Source organism: Leiobunum rupestre, chromosome 5, assembly GCF_980474605.1.
Source record: "Leiobunum rupestre chromosome 5, qqLeiRupe1.1.hap1, whole genome shotgun sequence".
NCBI lineage: Eukaryota > Metazoa > Arthropoda > Arachnida > Opiliones > Sclerosomatidae > Leiobunum > Leiobunum rupestre.
The window spans coordinates 20,288,510-20,303,083 of NC_143388.1; the positions used below are offsets into that span (position 1 = coordinate 20,288,510).

The window sequence follows — 14,574 nt, forward strand, 5'->3', positions numbered from 1 at the left end:
ATATCATATAGGTCTACATTACGCCCGACTTTGAACAAAATCGGCAATAAACACCTCGGGTACTCTCCTTGTGAGTGAAATAAAGATTTTATAACCTGTTCAATTCCATTGATTATTATAATTCATTTTAAAAAATCAACATATGCTTGAACTGGTAGGGTGACTCATACCGCAATGAACGAAATATTTTGAAAATTTTAGCTAGATAATCTTCATCTATTTAAAATTTTAATATCTATTACTCTTTTGGAACCCCTCCGCCGGATACAAAGATGAAACGTAATGAATACTTACCACCATAATAATTGCAATGTTGTGTTTCAGTTCAAAGCGCGGCAATGATCAGTAGAAGGATATAAAACCACTTCGTTAAATTTGCGCTTTTAAAAAAAATTACATTTTCACCCTTCTACTTCTAATAATTATAATATCATAATACACGTTACCATTTAATTATATTTAAAACTATGAATTTTTATTGTTTATGTTTCTTTCTTTGGAAACATTTTGAAATAATTTAAGTGCAGCGGTTATGATAACTAAAATTTAATTAAATATTAAGTAAGTTTAACGACTAATTTAAATCTAAGATTAATTAAGTTTGCTCTGAACTTAATTACCTTAATAAGTAAAACTGATTTAAACCAGACAACACTGATTTAGCGTATTAGATAATTAAAGAAAATTATTAAAACACATTTTGAATACGCACTTTAGCCATCTATCTAATTTCTTTTGTCGTTCCATAAAAATTTTCAATATATTATTTTTCACTTTGAATACTTTGAAAATGAATCAATTCTTATTTCTTATTTAATTGATCTACGAATTTTTTGAAGGGTTTTCGATTTTTATTCGCCGTAACTTGATGCGATCTTGAGGAAGTTCTTACCCCATCTAGCGGCAAATACTATACTATACATTCAAATGGTTAACCAATAGATAAATAGTCAGATTATTTTACGAATTCTAATTATTGTTTATCCACAAGAAAACTATTATTATATTCTTATAAGTTTCATAAAGCAACAGTTATAACAATTTTTTTTAAATATCATCGAACTGATCTGATTTTAGCGTTTAAATATGCCCAATTATAAATATGCTACGACCGATGTTGCACGTCCAAAGCCGGGACTGAGCGAGAGCGTCAATGTTGAAAAAAGGTTTGGTCAGAGAATAAGCCTTAAAATTAAGTGACATACTTATAATAAATTAGGAAAATATATTTTAAACTTCGATCAATTTTTAAAATAATTTAGAAATGTGGGTTTGGTAAAAAATATTTATTATCTAATAATGTTGAAGCAGCTTTATTGTGTACAGGCTGCACTGTTACACTTTCTCCCTGTGCGTTTTTATCGCGGCCTTAGCCTCTATATAGCGTTGCTACAGCGTGCTTTCATATGCTTAATAAATAAGTTAATTACTAAATAAATTTAAATTTATGATGAATAATATAAAAATAAAATAATAATAATCAGCTAAGCTAATACCCGGAAAGCATCACCTTAGGCCCAACTCCTCTAGCTACTTTAAATGGCTTTAACTCAGGTGGCCAGATTACAATCCGTAGGAAGGTGGTGGCAAGCCCTACATGCCACGCCAGCCAACAGCTCCCTACACTTACTATTACCGTTAACCTCACAAATGACGAAATACAGCAAGGGAGAGAGTTTATAAATGCCGAACTAAATGTGACAAGGGGGATGGAAAAGAGACGCTCAAATGTTAAGTAATCATGGCAATTAAATCATGAAATATTTTCATTTACAGTCGCAGTATATTACTTCGTTTTCTCATTTATAATATAATATTTAGTTTTCAAAAAGTGAAACAATATATAAATACGCTTAAGTTTGAAAGAAATGTAATATTTTATGAAAACGGAGCTATAAAAATTTATGAGTTTGGGGTCAAAAAGTATTTCTTATTAGGCTAGGTAATAAAATAAAATAAATGAAAATTTTCGATTTTTTGGTTTACATGCAGTCAATCTATTTAAAACCCTTAATATGAACACTACATTTGAAAAGCAGCAAATACACAAAAGTTCAAACTAGATCTAAGTTAATAAAATAATTAATTAATTTCTGCTTTTGGAGAATGATTATATTGAGGCTACTTTAAGCGTATGCCATGAATTTATTTGTAGAGGAATTATCAAAAATCTTTGCGGTGAGGCGTTTGGATAGTGTATTGCGAGTCAGGAGTGTTAAATCGTCTGATTTCCTTTGTGGGCGTTCTTGAAATTATAACCAATGTCTATTACATAATAAAAATTATCTCTAAAAAAGCAACACCTTAAGCCCAAGTAATCAAGCGTCTTTTTAAAGCTTTTATTTCAGGTGGCCGGGTAAAGGCTAGTTCCCACTTGGCGAATTTTCGAGACGAATAAAATTTTCGCGCAACGAAAAAAGACGCGTTTTTTCGGTCGCTGGGGAAGTGGTTCTCACTTTAGCGCGAAAATTTAAAAACGCTGAAAACAACTCCTGCGGGTTTTTAGCAATGTTTTAGGCCTAACATAAAACATCAGTTCAAAATGAACCAAATGGATGTTCCTGTTGATAATTTCAATAAAATTAATTTAATTGTACTTAATGTCTTATTGGTTTATGCAATATACAATAAGTATATGTCCCCAAAAGATAGACGTTTTTGGGTTAGGGAAATATTTTAAATTACCTTTACTTCAGTATCTTGGTCAAGTTGGCTGGGCCGCTTTTCTAAAGACCTAGGCTTAATAAGTGACGGACGGGAGAGATCGAGGGAACGCGTTTTCTGATTGGCTGAAGCTTTTTATCGCCAAGGTGTGGACGTCAAAAAATAGAACATTCGCTAGATTCCGCGGAGACACGAATTTAGCGGCGAATTTGAAAAAATCACGAATTTTATTCGCGAGCGTCAATTTTCATCGCGAAAATTGTTTTTTTCGCTAAGTGGGAACTAGGCTTTACAAAGCGTATTAGGGTGGTGGCAAGCCCTTCGTGTTATGCGAACCAACCATTTATGTCTACAGTATATGCAATTAATTTGAATAAATCCTCTGAAATTTATTAAAAAAAAAACCTTATTTTTAAAGCACCTTAGAGATATTATTAAATTTTCATGAAAAGATATATATGAAAAGTTAAGTTAGAAGAAACCACCTATGGACTGTGCAACTTAACTTTTCATATATACTATTCTCCACCTAACTCCCCCTTTTCGGCTTTCCATTGCTATACAACGCGTTTTAAAATTTTTAATGTTTAGGCTTAGTTTCTCTTTTCGATATAACAGTCGCCAGCCAGATTTCCCACACGGTACTGATGAGTTCCAAATAGAACGAAACCGGTCTACCGTTGGAATTTCTGGCTATTTCATTTAGTTTTTATGTAGTTTTTTACTCGAAGATCTATTTGATCCGAGATTCGCGTCTTTTTGTTTGCTCGAAGACCTATTGGTACGAGTTATTTGTAAGTTTTAAAATATCTTCAAATTTGTTTAGGGTTTAACTTTTTTATCCCTTTTAATTATGGACTAATCTACTTTTTCGCGTATTTTATCATCCTTTGGACAGTCCATAGGTGGTTTCTTCTAACCCAAAGCGCACTAACATGGACTACTCATTAGCTTCGTTACCACATAAGAAAAGAACCGTTCCTCTCCCCACCTAGCGTAGAACGAATAAAAACCTTATAAATTAGTTAAACATTCAATGCCGTTATTAAGCATTAAATAAGGTTCAAGACAAGTGATTACTTTGCTCCAATAATAATGGTAATTAAAATGGAAACTATTTGAAATAAAACTTCAGTCCTTAAAATTCAAAGCATATTATGAAATGGTCAAAAAATGTCGAATTTTGTGCGTAATCATGGAGTGATGCCACCAGGGGTTAGTCGATTTTAATGAAATTTTTCACATGTGTTTAGGACTTCGTTTTAACAAGGTTTTGAAATTTTGAGCCTAATATAAGGTTTAGTAATGTTTGTACGGTACTTTAAAAACAAACTCTGATTTTGATGATTCGTCTTCGACCTTTTTGGTAGTGTTTAGAAAAAAACATTATTCTGAATATAGTTGTGTTTTCAAAAATCTTCAATACGTACTCGTATCGCAATTAACCCCCAAATTCAAAATTAAACTTATAATTATTATTTCTGCTGATAATTTCAGCAACAAAGGAAAGGTAACAAAATTTGCGGAAGAAACACTAACTCTTGAAGACGTCGACATCGGACTGTTTCGGACAATATGTTACGCAGTCTATGACAAATACTGGTACATCTGTGCCGTAACACAAAAATGTCAAGAAGAAAAGATTGTCACGAAGAAAGACAAAAACACTAGGTTAACTAGATCAGTGTTATGTGCCTTTAAGCTGCATTTACAAGGAGACATCCCGAAGTGTAACCCACCGATTTTGTTCAAAATCGGGGGATTGGTAGACCTTTATGTATCATGAAAAATCCTAAAGGGAATTTATTCAATGGGCAACCGTTTTGCCATGGCAACGAAAAATGTTTTTCACAACAACAAATTTAAATTTTCCCATGGAAAATAACATGAGATTCTGAACGATTCCTAGCCCCCCCCCCCCCCCCCTGTGGAAAATTTTAACAAATTTCAAAATTTCGAAAATGACCAAAATAGAAAAAATAGATATAAATTGACAAAAAAAACATCAACACTGATCAACTTTTGATCAATTTGAGGTCAAAATCCCATGTTATTTTCAATGGGAAAATTTAATATTTTGTGTTGTCAAAAACCTTTTTCGTTGCCATGGCAAAACGGTTGCCCATTGAATAAATTCCCTTTAGGATTTTTCAAGTTACATGAAGGTCTACCAATCCCCTGAGTAGCAGAGTCTTCATTAATAGATGGCAAAACAAATAAATATTTTAAAATATAGTAATTAAAGTTTCTCTTGGTATTAAATCAGAAACTATTTTCGTTTTCTTGATATTCAATTCATAAATTAATCAAAAATCCGACAAATTACTTTTATCAACAACTTCCGTTTACATTCAAATATAAATATGAAAATGTATATTTTCTGAAAGCCCTTGACGTAACCTATCCGGAAATGTTTATATTAAAAAATTCAAATTGCACCTATTTCTCTACGGGTCAACCATGGATTAAATAACCTTACATATTACACCCCCTAAAACTGAATTTAGAATTTAAGGTCAATTGCGCAATATAAACGTTTTTCAAACATGTACCTTAGGATAAACATAAATATCAAAATGAATATAATCTGAAAGCCCCCAACATTAGCTATGAAAATATGTTTAGATTTAAGAAATTGGTATTGCACTTTGTTTTCTATGGGTCAATTTATGACAACCCCCAAATTTGAATTTCGAATTTTAGACCAAATTCGCCAGATATAAAAATCTCGAAATATCACCTAATGACCAATATATAAATATCAAAATATATATCTACTCAAAGCCCTCGTTATAATCTTTAAAAAATTACTTATTTTAAGAAAATCGCCGCTTTATGCGCAATATATATTTCTAAAGTGTAACTAAAGCCAAATGTTCAGAATAATGTTTTTTCTAAACACTACCAAAAAGTACCGTAAAAAAATAACCAAACATTACTAAACATTATATTAGGCTCAAAATTTCAAAGACTTTTTAAAATGAGGTCCTTTAATACCTGTGGAAACTTTCATTAAAATTTGTCGACCTCTGGTGGCATCACTCCATGCTACACGTGGAATGACCCAGCAATAGGCCTTTTTGTAATTTTCTAACTAAATTACAATATAAACTGTGTCATATTCCATCCAATTACAACTTTATTCCGATTTCATCAAACAAAATTAAATTCAAACTGGGTGTGTTTTGAATCCAGTTGCATCCAAATTTTCACATTGGATCAAATCATTTTCGTAAACTGTCTTGGAATTACTCCTTAGTCAAAATTAAGTTCTTATAAAATTTTATAGATTTTCGAAGCTGAAAGAATTGGGATTTATTGTACCTATCGACTTCTTCTTGACATGCTTCATAATAATTTTGGTCTACTTAGAAATGGTAAAATATGTTTCGAAGCTGCCGCACCCAACCCTTTTGGTCATTTACATTTTGACACTGATCGTTCGATAATACAATCAGAAAGGCCTGGTAGTTAAATGTTTCTTTTTAGCGCAAAGTTATTTCCCACGATCTTGGTTTCGCGGTTTTCTTAAAGATTTAGTTGAACTGATATAATAAAATAGATCTTTCGCCGCCGCTCCACATTATGAACGTTTCCGTGGGCGTACCACATTGAACCGTGACGTCACGCGTCCTTATAGCTCGCGCGGCGACACAGACACGGTAAATAGTAGCGAGCTCGAGCGGGTCGATCTCCTCGACGGCGCGCGCGCTATGTGCTCTCGCTTTGTGCAGCGCGAGGAACCCAACCGCTCCAAAAGGCTGCCGGCATTCTTCTTCGGGACTCTCGCTTCGTTCTGTCCAGCGCGTGTGTGCGGCTCCGCTCTCCTCAGATTGAGCACCCAGATCGGCCGTTGCCATAGCGAAATAGAGACGTTTATCTCTGTAATAACTAAACGAAGTTATTCATTGACTACGCCGGAGATAGTCCTAACGATCAAAACCGTTAAATCGAGCGTTTTTATAAATCTGGTCTTAGAAGACGGAGATTTTCGTTGTAGCCTGGGACTTTTGAACCGCGATTGTTTTCGAGTCCGTTTTGGAAGAACAAATAGCGTTGTTTTTGGTGCGTCTCCGCCGTACTTTCGTTTCCTCTGTATCTTTGTACGCGTTTTCTTACACGCACGGATTCGTATTCATTGTCCGCTCTGTTTCGATATTACCCTTGTGCCTGTATTTTTTGAAACTGTAGAAATAGTCGTGTTGGTTGCTTAGTTTAGTGTAGAATAGAGAATCGCGTCGATCGGGGTATTGTAATCCTGGCGTGTTTTTGTAATTTCAGAAGTTTGTGCTCGGGCGTCATGGGGAAACGCAACAGCAAGCTCAAAGCGGACGTGGTCAATCGTCTGGTGAATGAGACCTATTGTAAGTCGCTTCTTGTCATTTTTAATCTTTATTTGTGTTCGTGGCGTTGTTTAGTTGAACGTACGAGATATACTGCATCTGACGCTGTATTGGAACCTAGAAATAATAAACAAAGGTTGTAAAAGCAAGTAGCCCAAAAACGCCAGGAGAAAGTCACTCATAAAAACAGAAAACCACTGATTTCTGGTTTTTGAAAAAGAATCCTATGATTAACAGTGATATTTTGAAAATTCGCACATTTCTGATGATTTCCTAAAATTTCTACAAATGATTACTGCTTTTCGAAAAAACATTTTTGATTTCCAGTTACTTATTAAAGGTTTTGCTAATTTCCGATGATTTCTTTAAGTAATTTCAAGTAAGTACCAACGATTTATACACCTGAGTACTTAAGGGGATAGATACCTTGTTAATGTGATGATTTATATCATTTTTTGAACCATTTTCTGGCCGTTTGGGCTGTGGTAGATTAGTTTTCTTAAAAGTAAAAGTTTGATATGAAATCTCAAATCTGTTCAGAGTAATATTTTGGTTAACCATTTAGTTACTTTTTAAAAAAAAATCCTTAACTTGGCAAAACCAACTCATAAACAAAAATTTAGTAAGTGTTTAATACCACTTTTGATGAGAATGGCGTAATATAAATGGGTGGGGTTTGTTTTATTTTATTATATAGGCCTAGGTATTTACTTAAAATCTGTTCAGGGTACATTTCCAATTTGGACCCTTAATTATTTTATAAATAATTAAAACTAATTTATTTAAATTTTCTTACTTTGCGGTGGAGATATGAAAGAAGTAAAATTGGTTATTTGGTACTGTTCAGGATATTACTATCCTATGATTGAAAAAAAAATAATCGGTACAGTAAAGCCTGTACAGCGCGGCTTGAAGCTAAGGAAAAATTATTTTCTAGCTTGAAACGCAATTGCTACCTAGTGGGTTTTTACCGTACTAAACATAATATAGTTTCCTCTTAAGTGACTACCTCTTCGCCGAAACCTATATTTAATGTAAAAGGCTCTGTTATAAACGTCATAGGTTCATGATGTACAAATAATGTACCAAGCTTGTAAAAGTGATTGGACTAAAACGTATTATTAATTTACCAAGCTTGTAAATTGCGATTGGTACCAAACGTATAAAAGTCACGTGCCAAGCTTGGAAAAAGCGATTTAAGCAAAACTTTTAGTTAATGTACCAAAATAATATACCCTACCTTATAATGTCATATGCCATATAATATATCCTACCGTATTTTGTCATAAGCAATATAAAATATCCTACCCTATAATTCCATATTCAATCAAATTTACCCTATAATACCTTATGCCATAAAATTTACCCCACCTATAATGTCATATGCAATATATATCCTATGGTATAATGTCATATGCAATATATATCCTATGGTATAATGTCATATGCAATAAAATTTACCCCACCTATAATGTCATATGCAATATATATCCTATGGTATAATGTCATATGCAATATATATCCTATGGTATAATGTCATATGCAATAAAATTTACCCCACCTATAATGTCATATGCAATATATATCCTTAGGTATAATGTCATATGCAATATATATCCTATGGTATAATGTCATATGCAATATATATCCTATGGTATAATGTCATATGCAATATATATCCTATGGTGTAATATCATATGCAATATAATATACTCTACCGAACTGTTATATGTAAAATAATATATACCACCCTATAATGTCATATGCAATATACTATACCCTACCATATATATTAATTTGATTAATAATATACCCTACCGTACAATTCCATATATTATCTTCGCAGGCCCATGCGGGTCTGTTCAAATACGTTTCTAAAAGCGTAACATCGGTTATATCTATAGTTGGTAATTCAGTAAATAATTTAAACATTTTACGTCGTTAGGCGGAGTTAACACGGGGAAAATTTCCGCCTGGGATGCGGTGTAGTCTTCCGCGGTTGGTGAACGCGCCCATTGAAACAGCAACATTTCATTTTTTATGACCTAGGTGGTTACTTCTCTCGTAAAAGCTATATTATTTAATTTTGATATTTATTATTAACGGAATGAAGGCTGTACCAAAGAAATCATGCTTCCTGAAAATACGTCTTAAGAGAACCTAATCAACCTGAATAAGTAAAGGAAGACCAACAAAACAATATTGTGGGATAAAACGCCATACTTCGGACGATATTCCTTCTTCGCGAATGTAGAATGTCGCATTTTACTTAGAAATAAAGGCTGCCATATAGGAGCAACAAACACAGTACCCCACACAAGTAGAGCGCAACCCGTCAAGCGTCGTGCATTTTCTTGTGTAAATTTAAATTGGTTAGACGCTTTAGCGTCTGCTGCCGTCGGAAGGGGAAAATAGCGAAATTATCTCGGTACCCCTTTCCGTAAAACGTTCAGCGTAAAGGTTCGTCCAATGAAATTTGTACACACAACGGCGTTAGCGTGTTTAAAGGCTAGCTGCGTTCTCCTTGTATTCGTTTCTCCTAGCTGCCATTTACAAAAGCGACGATGAGTTAGCACGCAAAGAAAATTATTTGGTCAAATTGCTGGTTTTCATTAGCGCAAAATCATCGCGGCGGCAATAGTCAAACTACAAAAATCCCCGTTAAGCCTAACGGCTGGTTTTCAATTGGGCAAAAACGGTACTTTATGTCGATGCAAAAATATTGTAGATGGTCTAACGGGAATTTAAGCATTATTTATTCATAATTTTAGCGTCCATGCTCACCGTCGGGGCATTTTTGCGCTAAAGCCCTTAATAATTAATTTTTCTTTACGCCCGTAAAAGCTGTGTACGTGCTAAAGACACTCTTTCGCGTCTTGGAATTTATGCCATAGTGTAAACCAACCCTTAAGCCATCAACCGAGAGTTTGGCGTCAGTGCTCACCGTCGCGGCGTTTTTTACCTAATAAGAACCCGCCCTTAAGCTTAATTTATTCCCATTTACTTTTTCGTGTGTTTTCGTTTCTTTGACTTCAGACCAACGGCGTTTTTAAAAAATCTTTCATTGTATACGAAACAAACCTTTCGCGTGATATAATTAGTTACCCACTCGACACGTAGTTTTTATCACGTTCATAAAGTTCACGCTGAAGCTATCTGCTTCCTTGACCTCCTGAACTTAAACTCGTTTCCTTGGTATTTTTATATAAACTTTTAGTGTTAATTTTCATCTTAAATTTATTATTTAAATATTTGGTATTTTCGACTTAAATTTTGTTAAATTATTTTAGAAATGATACTTTGTATTAACCTGTTTTTTCAATTTAACTTATTAAATTTTAGGTCCATATTTTTAGGCATTTGCAAATTTCAAATTCCTTTTTGTAGTGCGTTTTTTATCACGCGTCATTTTATTTACATATTTTGTCTTTGAAATATTAATACAAAACTTTCTAAATAGGCACAATTCCTCATTTTTCCGATTTAGATATAGTTTTCTTTACCATAATAGTTCTTTTTATAAAATAACCTTGGCCATATTGTTGAAATGTTGCCTCCCCGCTTCAGCTGTGGATCCGTTTTCTCTCCCACTAAAGAGTTAATGAACTCATTCTTAGGCATTGGCTGAACTATTCCAGGGCAACATTTCAACAAGTTGGGCAAGCGTAAAGACATTTTATAAAATCAACTATTTATTGCTAAATGTAAAATAACTGATCCCGACGACCAAATAGACAGGTTAAGTCTCTTCTTGAAACCTGTAGGAAAAAACTTTTAAGAGTGAAAACTTAGAATTAATCCATACACTCTACATTCCGACATGTTTCCAATATACGTTTTCAAGGCGGCTTAAAGGGAATATAACCTCTAACCACTAATCAGTGCCCAGTGGTCAATATTGGAATATGGCGTAAGAGTAAGGTTAAATATAATTTTCAAAATTAAATTAAAATGATTTTAATGATATATTTAAATTTAAATTTAAAGTAACATAGTGACGTTACTATCTTGACCATCGTCATTCTTAATAAAGTGATTTTTTACGAAAACTACTTAAGGTAGAAATGCGAAATTTTTATGGTTTAGTAAATACACCGAGGGACAAAGGTTGGTGAAATTTCATCGTTTCCCTAAAATATTTTTAAACTCTTAGAAAGCGTATTTCTTCACCACTAGGTGCTAGATCAATTTGTCAATTGAGAATTTGTAGAGCATCATCTGAAACTTATGAATACCTTTAGTTCGATGGAAATAAACCTCTTCTTCACTCAAAAACACGACTTCAAAAACTGACAAGTTGGGCAAGCCATGGGCCAAATAATGATAAATCCAGGACACGACTCTACGCGAAAAACCCGTCCAATAGCGCTAACACCCGACCACTATTGCCACCTATTGGGAAAATCGCGCGATCGCGGACCTACGTCATTTTGGGGGCATATTTTTTAGGGGCAGTTTTCAAAAATAATACACGTGGTCGGCGTAGTAACTATCCCGGAATATTTATTCACAGTTATCATATCTAGTGTGGTTATTAATGTAAGTACTTATTTTTATACGTACTAAGTTCATAATTAGTATAATATATATAATTATATAATACTTTCCTAGAATAGTTAAAATTAATCTAAAACTGAGAGGCCAATATGGCAGGATTTTTGAATAACCGCCACTTATTTCCGAATTCCGACTTAGTCAAAGCTAGATGGCGTTCGGGAAACCGGAAATTTCTGCTTGATTTTGCTCCCAATTTTTTTTATTTTCTCCTTTTCCCCACCTACTAAAATGGCCGCCTGTTACTTTTGGTGGACGACCGATTTAGTACGTGTGAAGGTACCAGAGTCATGTCCTGGATTTATCATTATTTGGCCCATGGGCAAGCCAAAATAACTGGTTTTGATCCTGAAAAAAGATAACAACGATATAATCTTGAATTTTAAAATCTTACGAGTCATGGCTTTATACTATTTTAAAAGTTTTTAAATAAAAGTGGCAAGATACTTCATAACTAAAAGTTGTTTATTTACTAAAATAAAATAAAATTTATTATAAATCGACGGAAACCTCCAATTAAGGAATACAAGTTCAAATTCAAGTTTTTATTGACAATCTAATATATTTTTATACATAAGGTATTCTAGGGCCAAGTCAATGAGCTACTTAAGCTAGTTTTAATAAAATTTAAATGCCACACACCCAGAACAGTTCGCACGTTCAAAAACAGTATTATGGTCTTATTAAGTACAATAATTTATTTCAAACACGCTAAATAATTGTTTTCAAAATGGACAATCATATCCTCAAATACACGCCTATCATTTATGGAAAAAATGTCTAGCGGTGTCACATCGGGAGACCTTGCAGGCCAAAGAACTGGACCATTTCTTCCGATCTATCGGTGAGGAAACTCGCTGTTCAGGAAATAAGTCACGTCCCTGTGATAATGTGGTGGAGTGCCATCTTTCTGAAACCCAATTCGGCGTCTTTCAGCCAAAGGAACGTCGTCGATTGCATCTGCAAGCTCGTTCTGTAAAAATAAAAAATAGTTCTGGCCGTCAGGATTTTGTGGCACTGGACGAATCAAAAGATTTCCTAAAACTCCAACCCAAATATTGAAGCGCTGGAACTGAACTTGGTGATGATGTTCGAATTCCCAATGAAGGATTTCGTCCTACCATAGGCTCAAAGGTCCATCTCTAGAAAAATAACATTCGGCGGTGTAGAGAACATGGTGCCTAAATTTCAGGTGGGGCTATAATCAATGTATTTGTAACCCCCCAAATTGAGCGTTAAAACATTTAATAAATCACATTTTGGTGCATAATTTTCCAAAACCCTCAGAAATAATAGATATTTGTGTACCAAAATCTTTTGTAACTTTTATTTGGGTTGAATAAATGTCCACCTGCTGTTTACTGGTGGGCTTAAAAAATAATAGATATATTAAACATAATAAATGATTTAATTAAATACTCAATCGAATTAATCTGGCTATTTGCTAAACACTAGCCAATAAAATACGTTTATTCTCATTCGACCGAAATCCCATTCGACCGAAATCCCATTCGACCGAAAGAATTTTAAAATGTAGCCCAATTGGCGGGGTGATTTGGTATTTTATTTATAACGTATGTACTATCGAAGATCCATGTTTAGGTTAGGTTAGGTTAGGTTAGGTTAGGTTAGGTTAGAGTTGGTTAAGTTTACTATTTCAGTTTTGGTTCAGTTACTTTTCTTGACTAGGTGAAGATAAAAATATAATTCATGCTCATTCCATTTTATTTTCAAATAAATGCATAGTACAAAGATATTAAAATGGCATAGCTAAATTCATAGCAACTGCATCTAGTAGGGAGAGTGTTACTTCATTTTGAGATTTCAAAGGATTCTCGCGGTCTAGGATACGTTTTCTGTGGTTAGTTACGCCATTTACCTCGCCGATCATTTGGTTCTTTCCTCGTAGTTTTCATATGAAAGAAGTATCCGCTTCGTGTGATGGATGAATTGAAGGAGCCGTTTTACTAATTACACCATCATGCGTTACTATTTTTACTTTACACATCGCGTTTCGGCAAGAAAAATAGCAATTTGTATCTTTCTTTTTATTAAGACGGAATAAATAATTATTATTGATGTATAAATACCCTCCTTTATTAGCTATCCGCTCCATTGCAAACGACTTCAGTAACTAAATTGAAAACATAGCAAAAGCCAATTAATATAGCAGCGTTCGGTCGAATGGGGCACATAAAAACCGCACGTTTCGGCGGAATTCGGTCGAATGAGACACCTCAAAAACCGCCTTCGGTCAAATGGGATTTCGGTCGAATGGGACTTAAGCAATAAAATATGCTAGGGTTGTTAATTTTCCGGAAAAATAAAATGCGGAAAAAATTCCAGAAAATTTTCCGGAAAATTTTCCGCAAATCGGAAAAATAAAAAATTTAAACATAAATTACTTTTCAAGGGTTTTTAATGTTTTAAACTTTTTATCCATTTAAAATGACTAATATCAGTAAACATACTACAAAACATTAATAGTGTTACATTTCAACCAGTTTAAACTAGTCTATAGGTTTAGTTTTACTTTTAGATTAGAAAAAATGAGGTGAAAATGCCGCTTTATTTAAATTTGCAAACAATATATTAGACAAATCATGGAATGAAAACGTTTTTAATATTTTTCGGAAAAATACGGAAAATTTTCCGGAAAAAAGGCCTCGGTAATTTTCCGGAAAATTTTCCGACTTACAACACTAAAATATGCGCTGTGGGCCGTTCCGGATATTTACTTTTGTAAAAATATTTTCCTTCCACCGCCACTGTCTAAGAATAAATAAGATCATTCTTTGTTGAATTTAATGTGAAATTACGGAACACATTGAATCAAGGGTAACGCCAGTCCAGCTGGGATACAACAATCAATAAGAATGAAATTTGAACCACAACAAAGCAGACCATTTACTAGAAGATGATTTCGCGAACATACCCATTTTTGAAATCTATAATGGAAATTGTATTTAAATGTATAGAATATCTCATATATATTTCCAGCCATTTCTAGAGA

General features: G+C 33.7%; 1 protein-coding gene across 2 annotated transcripts in view; it reads left to right on the forward strand.

Annotated features, from left to right (window-relative positions):
* The first annotated feature begins 6,342 nt into the window (after positions 1-6,342).
* Positions 6,343-14,574, forward strand: part of LOC149943750 (frequenin-2-like) — a 91,196-nt gene continuing 82,964 nt past the window's right edge. Inside the window, exons 1-2 of one of the 2 annotated variants that reach the window (XM_090174327.1) lie at positions 6,343-6,729; positions 6,946-7,028. In XM_090174327.1, coding sequence (XP_090030453.1) covers positions 6,965-7,028 — 64 coding nt within the window. In that variant the 5' untranslated portion in view covers positions 6,343-6,729; positions 6,946-6,964. Of the gene's footprint in view, positions 6,730-6,934; positions 7,029-14,574 lie in introns of those variants that run through there. The other variant, XM_090174328.1, reaches the window with a different exon arrangement.